General features: G+C 46.2%; 1 protein-coding gene across 3 annotated transcripts in view; it reads left to right on the top strand.

The window, feature by feature from the left end:
- The first annotated feature begins 13,959 nt into the window (after positions 1–13,959).
- Positions 13,960–14,586, top strand: part of LOC122160318 — a 29,082-nt gene continuing 28,455 nt past the window's right edge. For 2 of the 3 annotated variants that reach the window (XM_042818738.1, XM_042818739.1), the window contains exon 1: positions 13,960–14,068. In XM_042818738.1, coding sequence (XP_042674672.1) covers positions 14,020–14,068 — 49 coding nt within the window. In that variant the 5' untranslated portion in view covers positions 13,960–14,019. Of the gene's footprint in view, positions 14,069–14,156; positions 14,209–14,586 lie in introns of those variants that run through there. The other variant, XM_042818740.1, reaches the window with a different exon arrangement.

Here is a 14,586-nt window from a genome sequence, read left to right as displayed (position 1 = left end):
CCTCGAGTACTGTGTCCAGTTTTGGGCCCCTCACTGCAAGAAAGATATTGAGGCCCTGGAACGTGTTCAAAGGAGGGCAACAAAGCTGGTGAGGGGTCTGGAACACAGGCCATATGAGGAGAGGCTGAAGGAGCTGGGAATGTTCAGCCTGGAGAAGAGGAGGCTCAGGGGAGACCTCATTGCTCTCTATAACTTCCTGAAAGGAGGTTGTAGTGAGCTGGGGGTCGGCCTCTTCTCTCGTGTCATTAGTGATAGGACCAGGGGGAATGGCTTCAAGCTACGGCAGGGGAGATTCAGGCTGGACATGAGGAAGTATTACTTTTCAGAAAGGGTGGTCAGGCACTGGAATGGACTGCCCAGGGAGGTGGTGGAGTCACCGACCCTGGGGGTGTTCAAGGAAAGGCTGGATATTGTGTTGAGGGACATGGTTTAGTGGGAGCTATTGGGAATAGGTGAACGTTTGGACTGGATGATCTTTTAGGTCTTTTCCAACCTTGGTGATTCTATGATTCTATGATTCTATGACTCAGACTGGGGCTCACATGGCCACCAAAACATGGTGGTCCCAAACTTCTGGCAAAATTCCCAGGATTACACCCTGGAGATTTTCTGTACCTCTAGAGTCCACTCTTTGTGCAAGCTTCTGCTTTGATCCAGTTGGACTGCACAGCCCAAGAATGCTTGACTCAACATAAGAAGATGAGCAAAGGACGAGCCATGATAAGCAGCAGCCCAATGAGACCCCTCTTTTGTAACACCCACATCTCACAGTGCATTGCAGCACAGCGCAGCCCATACATGCAAACAACACAGGATAAGCTACAAAGATGGAGATAACGCCCTTTGGTTTGAATGGAAATCTGGAGTTTTCAGGCAATTACAATAATAAGGATCATATAGTATTCACTGAACAATGTTAATGTTTGCATCCAGATTAAATTCCACCTCAGACCACCTCCTGCCCTATATTTTCAGCTGGATACATTGCTCTTCATTTTGTCTCAAACTCCTGGCTTAGAGTAAGGCATTTTCTTTAATGATGATAAGACAAGAAATACATAATCTACAAAGCGTTCCATATAGGAAATGGGAAGCACTATACAGATGTGAAAGTGAATGTTTTCACACTTTCTTATAGGAAAGAGAAGAGACAGAACCCACTGAGCTTCTCTCTATGGCATTTATGCTATGGTCTTGATCCCGAGAAGATGGACAAAAGTTTTCCTCTGAGGGAAGTTTTTTAGGTGGTTTTGATAAATTTATCTACAGCTGTCTCTCTTTTATAAACCAAACGCTCTCTTTAACCTCTGTGCTGGCTACATAAGCAGAGTACCCACTAGGACTTATAGATGCATCTAGAAGAAGAGCATGATGCTTGTTAGGTAAGAGATGGTCCACTATAGATGAACTTACTCTTCTGTGGCATCCTAAGGTGCTGTGCCGTGTAATATGGGTACTCACGGCTAGCATTGACCCATAGCTCTTTTTCTCAAGCAAAAATATTAAACCTAGGGCCTAAGAAGGAATCAACAGGAGCTGAAAACAATGGAGATGCTACCTTGCAAGTCATATAGGTACAGATCAGTTTTTTTCAGTGCTTTGCACATGTAGAAACAACCTAGAATCAGTAAATCTGGTTTGCAGCAAAAAGCCAAAGAAATTTGGGAATTGTGGACCAAAATATTTAGGTGCCAGACAGGAGAGCTCAGGACATATTGTACAGACTATTTGTAAAGACACGTTCTCAGTGTTCTGAGTCCATAAATAATGTTTGCTAAAAGGTATTAGGTGCCTTCCCCAAGGGCTGTCAGAAAAAAAGAAAGAACCAGACCAGAAGGAGCTTAGGCACATTCCAGTTTGGGGAGGAGAAAGAGGTTGCAGAGACATCTCTAGCAGACTTATCATAGTACCTGGATGATATGTTTGCCTTTTCTTACCCAGAGGGCAGGCGCTGGGGAAATATGATTCCTTGCTCTGACAACAGTGGGGTTTGAATGCTGTATGGATACAAACAGCGCTCTCTTCTGTTTGAGCCACTCCTGACAAGGTGTCTTGAGCTGGACTGATGGCAGCCAGAGGCGTTTCTGGCAGCTGCTCATATCCCAGGGATGTGACAAGTATGTGAACTCGTCACATCAAACTCTGGAGAAAAGCAGAAAGAACAAGTAAAGTCTTTGGATCTGTGCAAACAAATCTTGTTCCATCCTTATTTACGAAGTTGATCCAGGCCAAAGCATCACCTCTCCAACCCAAACAAAAAAAATCACTACACAGAGAGCACAGAGAGTCTGCCAGTGTCCCTGTTGTGTTCCTGTATGGGTCTTGAAGCACTCAGAAACAAATGGATCATTATAATACAGGAGAGTCATTTTTGCCTTATCATCGTATGCTCAGTAACTCCCATGAAAACTTAAGAAACTCCCCCTGCTGCTTCCCCAAATGCCTATGCCTCAGCCCCAGGCTCAGTTACCCCTTTAATCCTGTGCAGAAGATCCAAGATCAAAGTTGGTGGGACATGGTTTCATTGCAGCTGTTCTCAGCACCATTCCTGGAATTTGGACAGTTTTCATTCCTCAGCCGTGGGATAGCCAGTTCTGACACTTCAGTGTCAGCTCTTGGGTTTGGCACAGAGTAGGAACTGGAGGCTGTCTCCTGAAAACTCCTATGCTCTGTGGAAGCACCCTGGGGGGCTACATGGTTAAATGGTTCTTGCCCCATGGGTAGCAATATTTCAGTGCCAAAGGGAGCAATTCTTATGCAAGTGTGGGTCCTCTGAGATGGAAGGTGATTTGTAAATATCTGCTGTATTTTCCCTACAAAAGGGGGAAGAGAACTGAAACATCTAACATTTACTGGAAAAAAAAACAAAAAACAAAACAAAACAAAACAAAAAAAAAAACAAAAAACAAGACCAGCCCTGTATTTAATCAAAACATTTTGTTTTGTTCCATTTGTAATCATTTCCATCCAATGAACAAATATTTTAGCAATGAAAATGACAGTTCCCTTCCATGGACAAAAACATAAGAATTCAAGTCAACTGCCCTACAATGCCACAGTGAAGGTGACATATTTTTAATGATGTGTTGAAATTTTCTTTACTTCGATTCCAGTATTTCTTTACTAAAGGCATCAATTTAGGATTAACAATCCATTGTACTCAGTGCTGGAGGGTTTTGTTAGGGTGGTGCTGGGAAAACTAACCACTTGTGGGAAAGAAAGCTGAAGTAACACTTCATCTTACCCTGAAGTCCATGAGAACACGACTGAAAATGCCCACAGCATTTGATTGGAGCAGAACGCCAACCTGAATGTCTGCAGGAGTTATTTATGTTGCCAGCTATGCTGATACCATGCAGTTTTATTGGAAACACTACTTTTCAACTGCTGAAAAGAAGGAAACAGGAAAAAAATCCCCATTCCTGTACGGGAGTTGCTTACACTTGAAAAGCAATCACAACATTGGGGCAGTAAGGCATAGCTATCTCTGTTTTAGTTTACAGTAGTTCTTCATAGCAGCCAGAGGCTCTATGCACATTTTCTGTTATTATCACATGTCCCTAAAGCGTTAGGAACAGTTAATTGAGACTCCTACAACACCCGACTCCCCCCTAACTGTCCCTCTGCCTTCAATACCTGAGTTCTGTATTTTCACAGAAAAGAAAAAAAAAAAAAGAAAAAAAAAAAAAAGAAATAACCACAGAGATACCCTCTGCAAAACTACTGGTGAAACAAGGCTTGGCATTTTTATACACTGGGATATCCCTCCTCTTTTCAGCCCCCAGCTCTAAAGCCAGCCATTTTCTCTCTCATATCAGCCAATTTCCAAGTGAAAAGGGAGATGTAACAAATGGGCAACATCTCATGCTTTTGTTGATTCTTTACCCAAGACCATCACATGGGTTCCTGCACCATCTCAGTGTAAATACATCTTCCCAGTGCTCTCTGCAACTCACCCAACCACCCAAAGAGGCACATTTTTGTGCCCTCTAGCAACAGGTATCCAGCGGAGCAGTCCGCCTCTGCCAACTGTGGCTAATACTAATGTATGCAGACTCCTTGCCATGTTCTCCTCCAGCTCACAAGATCAGCACTCCAATCACACACATCTCTTTCACTGGCACATCATATTACCTAAGATCAAAATAGCTCAGTGAAATCCAGCTGCACTACAAACAGAGTTCATTGCCTTTTGTGGAGTGATGTGGCAGCGTCGGCACTCCTGGAAGAGCAGGAGTTTCTGCTGAAGCTGTGGGACAGACCCAGGTGCCTAACCAGCAATTCAGCAATTTGTACTGCCTCTCAGAAAAGTGTGGCATCTGGGGACCCCGCATTACATTGACTTATTAGTACATTCTGTAGCATCGCTGGTGTGTGTGCTGGTGGGAAAACACAACTGATCTGAGGAAAGGGAGGAGGATTTTGAAGAACCATAGGCTCTTTGAAGAGCCAGAGGCTTTCCAAACCACCTGGGACACCACCTGGGAAGAAATACTGCAAAGATCAGGAGGTCTGTTTGCTGGTTGGGTGGAGTAAAAACAGCTCTGCAATGCTCTGCTTTGCAGTTGGCAGCACCCCAAGGGAGGAGAAGTTACTCCCTTTTGTGAGGAGAAACTAAGGTGGCCACAGCACACTTAGTAGGGCAGATCTTCATCCAAATATCAGGATGAAATCACAACTTTTTTTCTGAGATATCCAGACCTGCTGGTACCAAAGTTCTCATTACTCATCAAGCTCCACCTCGTTCTCCCTTTGGGTACTGCTGACATTGTGAAATCTTTCCTCACCACAATTCTTTCCACTCAGTATTTTCTGTGCCAGCAGTGAAGACTGGTCAGGGAGGCCAGGAAATTTATAGACCATAATCCTTCTAGTTCTTACAGCTACATGTGTGATTGGCTTGCATGAAAGTGAAAGTTAAAACCAAATAGTTGATCCAAAATATTTAGGATGTACACCAAAGCATCCCCAAAGAACTCAGGAGAATCACAGCCAGGTCCTAACTACAACTACCTAGCCTGTCATACATCCTTCTGTTTTGCTCCCCACGGCTTTAAGGATCACTCTTTCCTCCTAGAGCTTTCTCAAAGTGTTTCTGAGCTTCAAAATCCTAATTTGATTTAAATCACTGTAAAATTCCAGTTGTTCAGATAGAGAGCTTTGGTTATGTTCATGTCTCAGAACCATCTGATTGTTAGCTTGCATGCATGGGGGATAATAATTGAGTTACAGACTCACTTGTACAATTGAATCATGATAGATTTCCTCTAATTATCTTTTTTTCCTGAATTTTGAAGGTTGTGAACTATTGCAGGCAGGAATTTATACAGCCATAAAGGTTAAGGCCAGGATATATTAGCATATATATATAATTAACATAAAATCTATATTATATTACAATAATATTAAATTAAAATTATAATTAGTATGTATAATTAATATAAAATCTATATTATATTAAAATAATATTAAATTAAAATTATATTAATATAATTAGTATACATATATAATCTGTACATTAGTCTCTAGAGTATACTGACCACCAAGAGAGGCCAGGGAGGCGCAGAGTTAAGGAATATTTCTATTACAAGTGAACAAACAAGTAATTCTACCTGTAAGTCTTACTGATAAGAATGTGCAGACGCTCGGGCTAATGCTGGTGCCAGAAATGTTACACCAGCTCTGACAGGGCCTTGGCCTCCGGCAGCACTGTGATGCTCAGCACAGTTCAGCCTGTTTCCCTGCTGCTGCAGTGTAACCACGTGCCATGCCCTGAGCCTTCCTGTGCCATGGCATCACGCTGCTCCACCTGTATGACTCAAGTAACATCACTGAAAGAGGTACCAAACCTCTCCTTAAAATACCCATTGCCCAAAGCAGCACAATGACAGCAACTCTAGCTTGAGTTACTGCAGATGTGAGAACAACACAGGAAAAGTAAACAGCCTTGAAGACCTCTCTTCACAAAAAAGTGCCTGAGGCACAGTCCCACAGACCTGTACTGCCTGCACAGGAACTTCCACAGCACCTTGTGTATGTCTACCAGCTTTCATTATTTGGGCCACAACACCTGCAAACACAGAGACAATGGCAACACCGCTTATTACTTCTGAGGTTGCTGGTGCCAGGGCAAGTGGCTGCTGGCAGCACACTGTCCTCTGCCTGCCGCTGGGGCCTTGCAGCATCCGTGAGAGGAACTGGGACGTTCTCAGTAGAGCAGCTCCTTGTTGACTCAGCTGGGAGCTGCCTGTAGGACAGGGGCACTGAGAGGTAGTAGAAAGGGGCACTCCTGGCCTCCTCCACTCTATCCTTTTCCCACATTGCTCCTTTCCCCTCCTTCACCCAGCCCTTCCTCAGCCTTATCACATCCCCGTTCCTCACACTGCACTCCTCTCAGTCTACCCCAAAGCATGCAGCCCACACTGGCCCTGTCCCAGAGCTTCCAGGCCCCTTGCTCACACCTCTCACACAGGGAACAGGGTGTGGAAGCTCTACCCTCCCTCTCATCTCCCACAGCTCTGAAGACTGCCTACACTCTCTATCCATCTTTGCTATGCAAAGCACTACAAAACCCTCCCTGCTTCTTGATGCTATCTATTTACCATAATTTTGTTTCCATAAACTCTCCTTCATTTATCCCTCACCAAAGCACCCTTATCTTATCTTGCAAACCTGACTTGACACTAGACAGTTTGGTGTTTGTACGAAAAAGGATTCAGCTTTCACAACAGTTCAACGTCCACAAGCAGAGCTAGATCTTCAGAACTGCCTCAGCCTGCACTTTGGGGCAGTAAAATGAGCAGCCAATTCCTTCTAGAGGGCTCTTTGTGTGCTTGAAAACACAACTGTAAATATCCCCAAAACGCTTAGATGTGGAGCCTTTGTTGAAAAATCAGGCAGGTGCCTGCTGCAGCCAAGTGCACCTGAGGTCTGCTCTGCAGCCCTTTGCAGCATGCCCTTGTTTCCTGCTGCCTTCTGAGCCTGTACGAATATGGGATATCAGGACAAATGCAAGTCTGTCACTCACTTACTTCTGATTTTGGCAGACCGGAATGTGACTGATGCAGTTTGCAATACTATATTGCATCTTTGCCAGTTTCTTTATACTAAGACTAACTCTGGAGGAAGAAAACTGTGCTCTGGGACTGCAACTCACTGACATTCAGAGCTAGGTCACCTGGAGGTCAGTATTCACTCACTTTTTTTTTCTCTTCTGTTAAGAGCACTGCCAACAACTCTTTGGAAGGCACCAAAGAAAGCAAGCTGTCCTTATGCAAATACAAAAATACATATGCCAATTATTTGTACCTGGCATGGAAGCGTACAAGTCTAAATAACTCCTCAGTTCAGTTGTATTGACTTTAAATGAAGGATTGTTGCACAGTGACTGTTCTGTTGTACAACAATGTGGTGACATCAGTCCTTCATCCTTTGAGTTGTGGAGCACTGCAAGGTCATGTAATGATGCATCACAAGTCTCCTGTTATTTCAGGATATGGAAATATCTCTCAAGAGCTGCATATAGACTAGGGATTCATCATGAGCCAACTTGGAAATTTCAGTCTGAACAGCAATCTTAAATTAGTAGCACAAGGAGGTCTGCAGTGGAATATCTGGCTGTCTCTGTTCATCCCACACTAAACAGGAATACAAAGAGAAGCAGAGTTTTATAAACAGAAGCACAGGTAGTACCGTTAAGATAAAAATCACAAAAGCCATGGTCCCAGATTCCTGAAAGTCCTTGATTACGTTTCATTTCTTTCACAGGGTTTAGTTCAGATCTGAACAGAAAAGATAGCTCCAGCATTCCCCATTTGGAGAAGAGCCCTGCTTTGGGGTTTGTTTGAAAAAAAATGAAAAAACAAACTTTCTGTTGTAACTCTCGACAGCAGTGATCACTCAGCAGATGAAAGGGTAGATGAAAAGCAGAGCAATGGACTGCCGTGCTCAGGAGGCAGAGCACCTCAGCACTGGTACCAAACTTGAGTTCCTGTGCTCTTTCCACAGCATGAAAGAGATGCCAGATGTGGGGCCACATAACAGCACACACCTGCTGCTTGCACACAGTCATGTACGCAGACCATGGCGTAAGGTCCACAGTCACGTTACTGACTTGATTTCACAAACAGTGGAGCCAGAGATATCCTCCGGGATGTCCAGAGGAAATACACACCCAAGAACTGGATATCAGGGCTGTACACAAACGAAAGAGCACTGATTTGGCTTCAGCAATAGATTTTTTAAATAGCAGGTTTGCAGAAGCAGACGCTATTTGCAAAATATGTCCTGGGGTTATCCAGACAGGTCCTTGGCTACCAAACACCATCCTCCCCTCAAGGACAGTTGTTTTCAATCTTTCTCCATCTGGGAAGCCCTGTAAAATTTTCCAGTGGAGATCATAGAATCATAGAATCCTAAGAGTTGGAAGGGACCTTTAAAGGTCATCTAGTCCAACTCCCCTTCAATGAATGGGGACAAGCACAGCTCGACCAGAAGAGATGAAGGCTTGCATAGCATATTCAAACCCACTCAAGGTTGGCCTGCTCTCAGCATTTACGTCTGAATAGCCAGAGTAGCCAGGTCTGCAGAAGTAGCACTCACTGTTCCAGAGTCTTCTTCTCATACCTTTTTCAGTGGAAGAGTCTGTGAGGCAACTCCTTGCTCATGGGTCAGGAGCTCCATCACTTCCCTGAGCAGAGCCAAAGGCCTCATTCCAGGTTCACACACTGCAGATCAGCAGTGTCTGGCTCCCAGTTTTCTTTTGGGCAACAATGTATACCCCCTCCAAGTGGGAAACAGTCCATTCCGTAATCAGGCTGTGAAAGTGTAATTATGAGCACAATTAAGGTGAAATATAGCTCTATTGAAGTTGGTGGGAGTTTTATTATTAACCAAAGTTTCACCCTTGTGTTTTGGTTAGTTATCCAGCTCAAGGGAAAAAAGTCATTATTTAATCAAAATGGCATTTATACTGCAATGCCTCTGTCATATTCAAGCCTTCAGGACATGTTTACTTTAATCAGTTCTAATTAAATTGCTACATGAGAAAAATATTTAGTTCTACTGAGGTGTGTACATGTATCCAAGGGAATGCAATGCAAATTGCCCAGGATCTCATGGATTTTACTGCTGTGTTTTGCAAGTCACACCTAACTCTTCTCTTGCATTCTACTGAAACAGATTGCTCTAAATGAGAAGAAACACTTCCAAATGAAAACATTTAAAACAATGCAGCATTTACAACAAGGCCATGGCTTTGCTCCTGAGTTCTGCAGCAGTGGATGGATCTAGACTGAGCAAGTGGCTGGAGCAAGGCCCAGGCTGGCAGGGGTTAACATGTCACTGTCGAGGGAGCTGAGGGCCAATCTGGCCCAGCAGGCTATTTTTTGCACCATAAGGGCATTGCAGTAAAAAAAACTTCCTCTCTTCTGACCCCTTCACCTGGGCAGGCTGTACATGTGCAGGCCATTGCCAAGTTAGCAGGGACCCGTTTCACAGGAAGCTGAGGTCCTCAGGAAACTCCAGCCTGCAGGAACACAAGTGTCATGCGTTTCCACCTCAAACACCTCTTTTTTTTGATCATTCACGGTGCCCTCAACCCAGCCCTTGTGTGAGGGGCTGCTGTCTGAGGCAGCAGAGGCTGCAACAAGCTGTGCATGGCAAAGGCAGCTGAAATCTAAGGCCAAGAGCAGCCCCTGATGGCTTCCAGGTGGGACAGGTCCCAGCAAATCCCAACAGCCGCGGGCAGGTCACCCCCTCCTCGCCCTTCCTCTGCTGATAGGGAACCCCTCTTCAGTGTCTCCTCCTTCTCCTCAGCTTGTCACAAGGATCCAGCGTCCTGCTGCCAGCTACATCCAAACTTTTGTTGCACCAAAAGGAAAGGCAATGCATTCCATTGAGGAGCTTATGGCATTCCAAAGGGTCCCTTCGTGCCACACCACAGTGCACAAACCCAAGCAGCACACAATTGAGCAACCTGTCCAGATCCAGCTTTTAACTAACAGGGTCAGGAAACGGTGGAAAATGAGCTCTGAGATACACATATGCTGAAAGGGCGACAGTTATCACATCGTGTCCTTCAGTGTGAAAACTGCTGCAACCCTGTTACTGGAATGTGTTTGCCTTCACAGTAAACAACTCAGGCCAGGTGGAGAGGTCCTTCATACACACGAGAAATCCTTTTATTTGGGGGCTGCACACCTTTCAGAAGATGAGTCCTGAAACTGCCTACAAAAATCCTGTTCTGCGAGACAAGCTGCAGCAGCAGGAGATGAAGTTATTTGCACAAGGGACTTGCCTAAAGCAAAACAGCAGAACAACACCTGTCCCAGTCAGGAGGGCTCTCCCCTGCAAAGCTGCACATGCTCGGGGCTCTGTCCTGATACTGCTTAATTTGGCTCTCGGGGAGCTTTTCAAAGCAGGGATCACACCTGACAGGCATCCTCCTTTGTGTCCACAGAGCCCCTCAAAGGACGCTAGTGTTTGCTTATAGTGGAAGAACTGGGGCTGATTTCCATCCCGTAGCTGACCAGGGAGATAGGATGCAGCTGTATGCCCAGGGGAACCAGAGACACAGCAGCTTTCCACACATGGGGACTTGTCTGGGTGGAGAGTTTTCTTAAGGCTGAGGAAACTGATGCATCAATCAGAAATGAAGCTGATGCTGACTAAGAGGTTTTTCCTCTTCCCGTTACATCCCCTACAGCTCAAGAGGGAATTTCCTGCCTGGATGCAATCCGGAGAACCCATCCCACAACACGGATGAGTGGGAAGGAGTGAGCCCTGGCACAAGGCCTGCACCCATGCTGGCAGCATGCTTCCTCACCTGGCAGCACAGCCTCACATCTCAGAGCCAGCTGTCCCAGCAGCTGCTTCCATCTTAATTCAAATAGAGCCAATGACCCGTATTTTTTCAACACGTAAAATACATAGCTTAAATATATATATATATAAGAGAAAAAAAAAGGTAAAAAGAAAAAAAGATGCCAATAATCAAAAAACCATGTGTAGTTATGCTACTAAAACTTTCCAAGCGCAGACAAAAATAACCATGCACAACAGCCAACAACAGCTCGTCAGGGCCCTCCAGACAGTGAACACTGTCACATGTTGTGTCAACACAGGGCACTTCCAGTATTCATTATCAGTTGCACACATGCAAGCACACCCTCTTGTAAGAACACCTAGAGCATTAAAATCTTGTGCTCATTTCCAGTAATTTTCATCCAAGATTTACCCTAGCCTAGGGCTGCAATACTTGGCTGGTGTGCACTCCAGGGGTTGTTCTATTCCTGTTCAAAAGCTCACAGTCACTGGATTCATTTATTTATTATATTTTGGTAACAGAGTCACTTCTGTTGGCCCCAAGCACTTGCTGAACACAAAGGGGTAAACCGAGCTTTGAAACAGACAGCTTAAAACTCTCTCCTTAGTAACGTGGTTTTCTGAGAACCTTTTGCTCACTGCCAGTGAGCGACAATTATCTGGTGAATAAAATACATAACTGCAGCTTCAAAATCACGAGACATTTCTGAAAATATTGGATACAATCTTCAGTGTCTCTTGGGTTTGGTCCAAACTGAAAGTGACTTAAAGCGATGTCTCCTGAAGAAGGCCTGGGCAGGAGAAGACTCACTGAGATGAAAAAGTAGTCTATATGCCTATGAAAAAGGGAAAGTCCTATGCAGTAATTATTCTCAGCATTTAATCCTGCCACAATACTTTGAGTTGTGACTGCTTAGACAGCAGAACAGTAGTTTTTTGGGGTTTTTTTTTGTTTGTTTTCTGTCTCCAAACTAGTATACAAAAAAAAAAAAAAAAAGCCCCTAGGTAGAATAGAAGTATGCTCAGCAGCATATAAGGGAATGAAGCCCTTCGGCAAGCAGAAAGATTGTGCAAACTGGACCAGGGAAGGTCTACGGTACACGGGCAGTGAGGAGGACAAGGTAATGCTTTGCCTTCCAAATCCTTCTGGCTGCTAAGAGCGCTACTGCATATGTCCTAAGGCACCTGGGAGTTACCCTACCACTGCTGTAATAATTCAGCACACTGACACCATCTCTTCATCCTGGAAAACATATTATGTGAGTGGGTGCTGAACACCTACAATCATTTGAAACCTGGCACCATTTGCAACATGAGGCCAAAGAGTGGGAAACTTGCTCTAAATACCATAAAGGAAAAGGCACATTACCAGCTAGTGTAGCTATCAAGGCTATCTTTAGCCAAAGTTTAAATTCATTCACATCTCCTCAGTAGCAATACTCTGCCTTCACTCGTTTCTGTAAAACAGTCTCTGACCTAGGAACACCCCATGGCAGGATGGAGGGGAGGCCATCACAAACAGTCTCTCCAGAAAGCCACTGGGGCTGAGGCCTTCCAGTCAATTTCACCCAAACATTCCACACCCACCCATAGCAGAGGGGCTCAGAGAGCAAAAACCCTACAGTGTCCAGGCTATAAAGGGGTCTTACAGCTTTTCCTTCTTGCCAGCCCTAAGCATAACCCTCTTTGGCACTGTCACAGAACCAGAAGCAGGCACTGAATGCTCACTGAGTGCCCAGAGTGCCATAAAGGCACTTAGGAGGAGGGATGCTCTTTGCCAGATGACAAGATCTTGGGAGCTATAAAATAATAACTAAATACAAGAGCCGTGTGGTGGAGGAAAAGGGCCAGTTAACACTCTGCCTTTAAATTGCAGCTGGCACAAATCAGCAAACTTCAGTGACTGCTACAGCAAAGAGTCAGTTCTCTTCTTCCCAGTTGTGTTTGTTTCAGAAGCACAGTGGGAGGACTGCTGGGAGAGAAGTGCAAGGGGCAGCTGGATTGGATCTCCCCTGACAGCTCCTCTCCTGCTGCCTTCCCTACAGCAGGCACTTGTAGCAAGGCTGGTTTGATCTAGGGCCTGCGTGTAGCTGACCCAGCCCTAGATAGCACCGCTGGCTCTCTGTGGGCTCCTTGAGGCCGCTGATCCCTTCCACAGCATCAGGCTGGTTTAACCGGTGGAGCAGCACATCTCCTCCTGACAGTGCTGGAGTCAGCAGAAGCCTGGATGGGAGCGTAATGCAGGGATGGGCACTCTCAAAGCAGACAGAGACTCTGTAAAGGTTGTGGAGCTGTTGGCTGTGCGGAGATTGCACTGTCCAAATTTCACCCAGAAGTAACTTCTTATGCGTGCACACAGAGTACAGGAACAGCATCTGGTGCGTGCAGCCGTGCTCAGGGTGTGCAACAGCACTGCGTGCTCAGCCTGAGCACTCGAAGTGCACTGCTGCAGTGGGGTGGCATCACCAACCTGTCTATGGGAAAAGGAGCTGGGAACAGCCCTGCCATGTCCCCTCAGCCCACATTGTAGCCAAGGCAGAGGTATTCACTGTAAATACAAAACCTGGGATTTAAGTGGGGGAAAGGGAAAAGGAAGAAAAGAGAAAAAGAGGGAGGAAAAGGAGAAGAAAGAAAAAGAGAGAAAAAGGTAAAAGGAAAAAATAAATAAAAAGGAAAAGAAACTTAAAAGAAATGAAAAGTTTAAAAACGGAAGATAAAAAGAAGGAAAAAGAAAAGAAAAGAAAATGAAAAAGAAAGGAAAAATGAAAAGAAAGGAAAAGACCCACTCTGCTCTCTTCCCCACCCAAAGCATTCCAGCCTTTCCTTTCCTGCCACTTGAGAGGGGGGTTGTTTATTGACATTATGCAAGTGCTGAAATATTTTTCTTTTTCTGCTCTCCCGTCTTTTTTTTTTTTAGAACTTTTTTTAAAAAAAAAAAAAATTTCTACCCCCACCCTCCTCTGGGGGTTGCGAAGGTAGTTCAAACCCCTCCAGCCATCTCGGCTTATCAGTCGAGGGAGATGCATTCCTCAGGGCTGCTCCCTTTATAAGCCGCCGCCGGCCGCCCGCGCGCCGCTCCGCAGCCCGCGCAGTTCCGCGCCCTGCCATGCCCTAACCTGGCCCAAAGGACGCGCGGCAGCGCTGGGAGAGCCCGGCGGCGATGCCCCCCCGGCGCTGAGTCGCGCTGCTGCCGGGATGTTCGCCTGGCACCGGAGCTTTCCCCTGGGAGCGCCCTGGAAGAGAGGTGAGCCCGGCCGCCCCGCGGCACACCCCTGGCCCCGCTCCTCCTTCCCTAAGGGTACTTAGGGCTGCCCGGCCCGGCCCGCCCCGCTCCCGGCCCGATGCTGCGCTCGCTGTTCTCCGGCTGCCTCTGTCCCCACGCAGGTAAGGCGGCAGCGAGCGGCCCGGGCTGCGGAACCCGCTTCGCTGCCCCTCAGAAAGAGGCTCGGCTCGTAAGCGCGGATGGGCTCGGGAGGGAGCGGGAGAGACGGGAGAGCCCTGACTCGAGCGGGCTGCGGGGCCACGGGGGCACGGTGAAAGAGGGGATTAGCATCTGTAGAGGCTGTGCGCGCTTTTATCTCCGCGGGCATTGTTGTGGCTTTGCACGGACGTGAGGCAGAGCAGGTCTGCGTGCCTGCCGACGTGCCGGCGATGGGCACCTCCTCGCTGTCGGGGCTGGCGCATCCCCATCCAACGCAGATTATCGCGGCTCTGAGAGGTTTTGCTCGTTCCCTTCTGTTCAGTATAGACGAGGTGAGGCTG

Source organism: Centrocercus urophasianus, unplaced genomic scaffold, assembly GCF_019232065.1.
Source record: "Centrocercus urophasianus isolate 14NV4802_14NV808 unplaced genomic scaffold, USGS_Curo_1.0 seq_17, whole genome shotgun sequence".
Classification (NCBI taxonomy): domain Eukaryota; kingdom Metazoa; phylum Chordata; class Aves; order Galliformes; family Phasianidae; genus Centrocercus; species Centrocercus urophasianus.
This window is presented reverse-complemented; position numbering and strand designations above follow the sequence as displayed.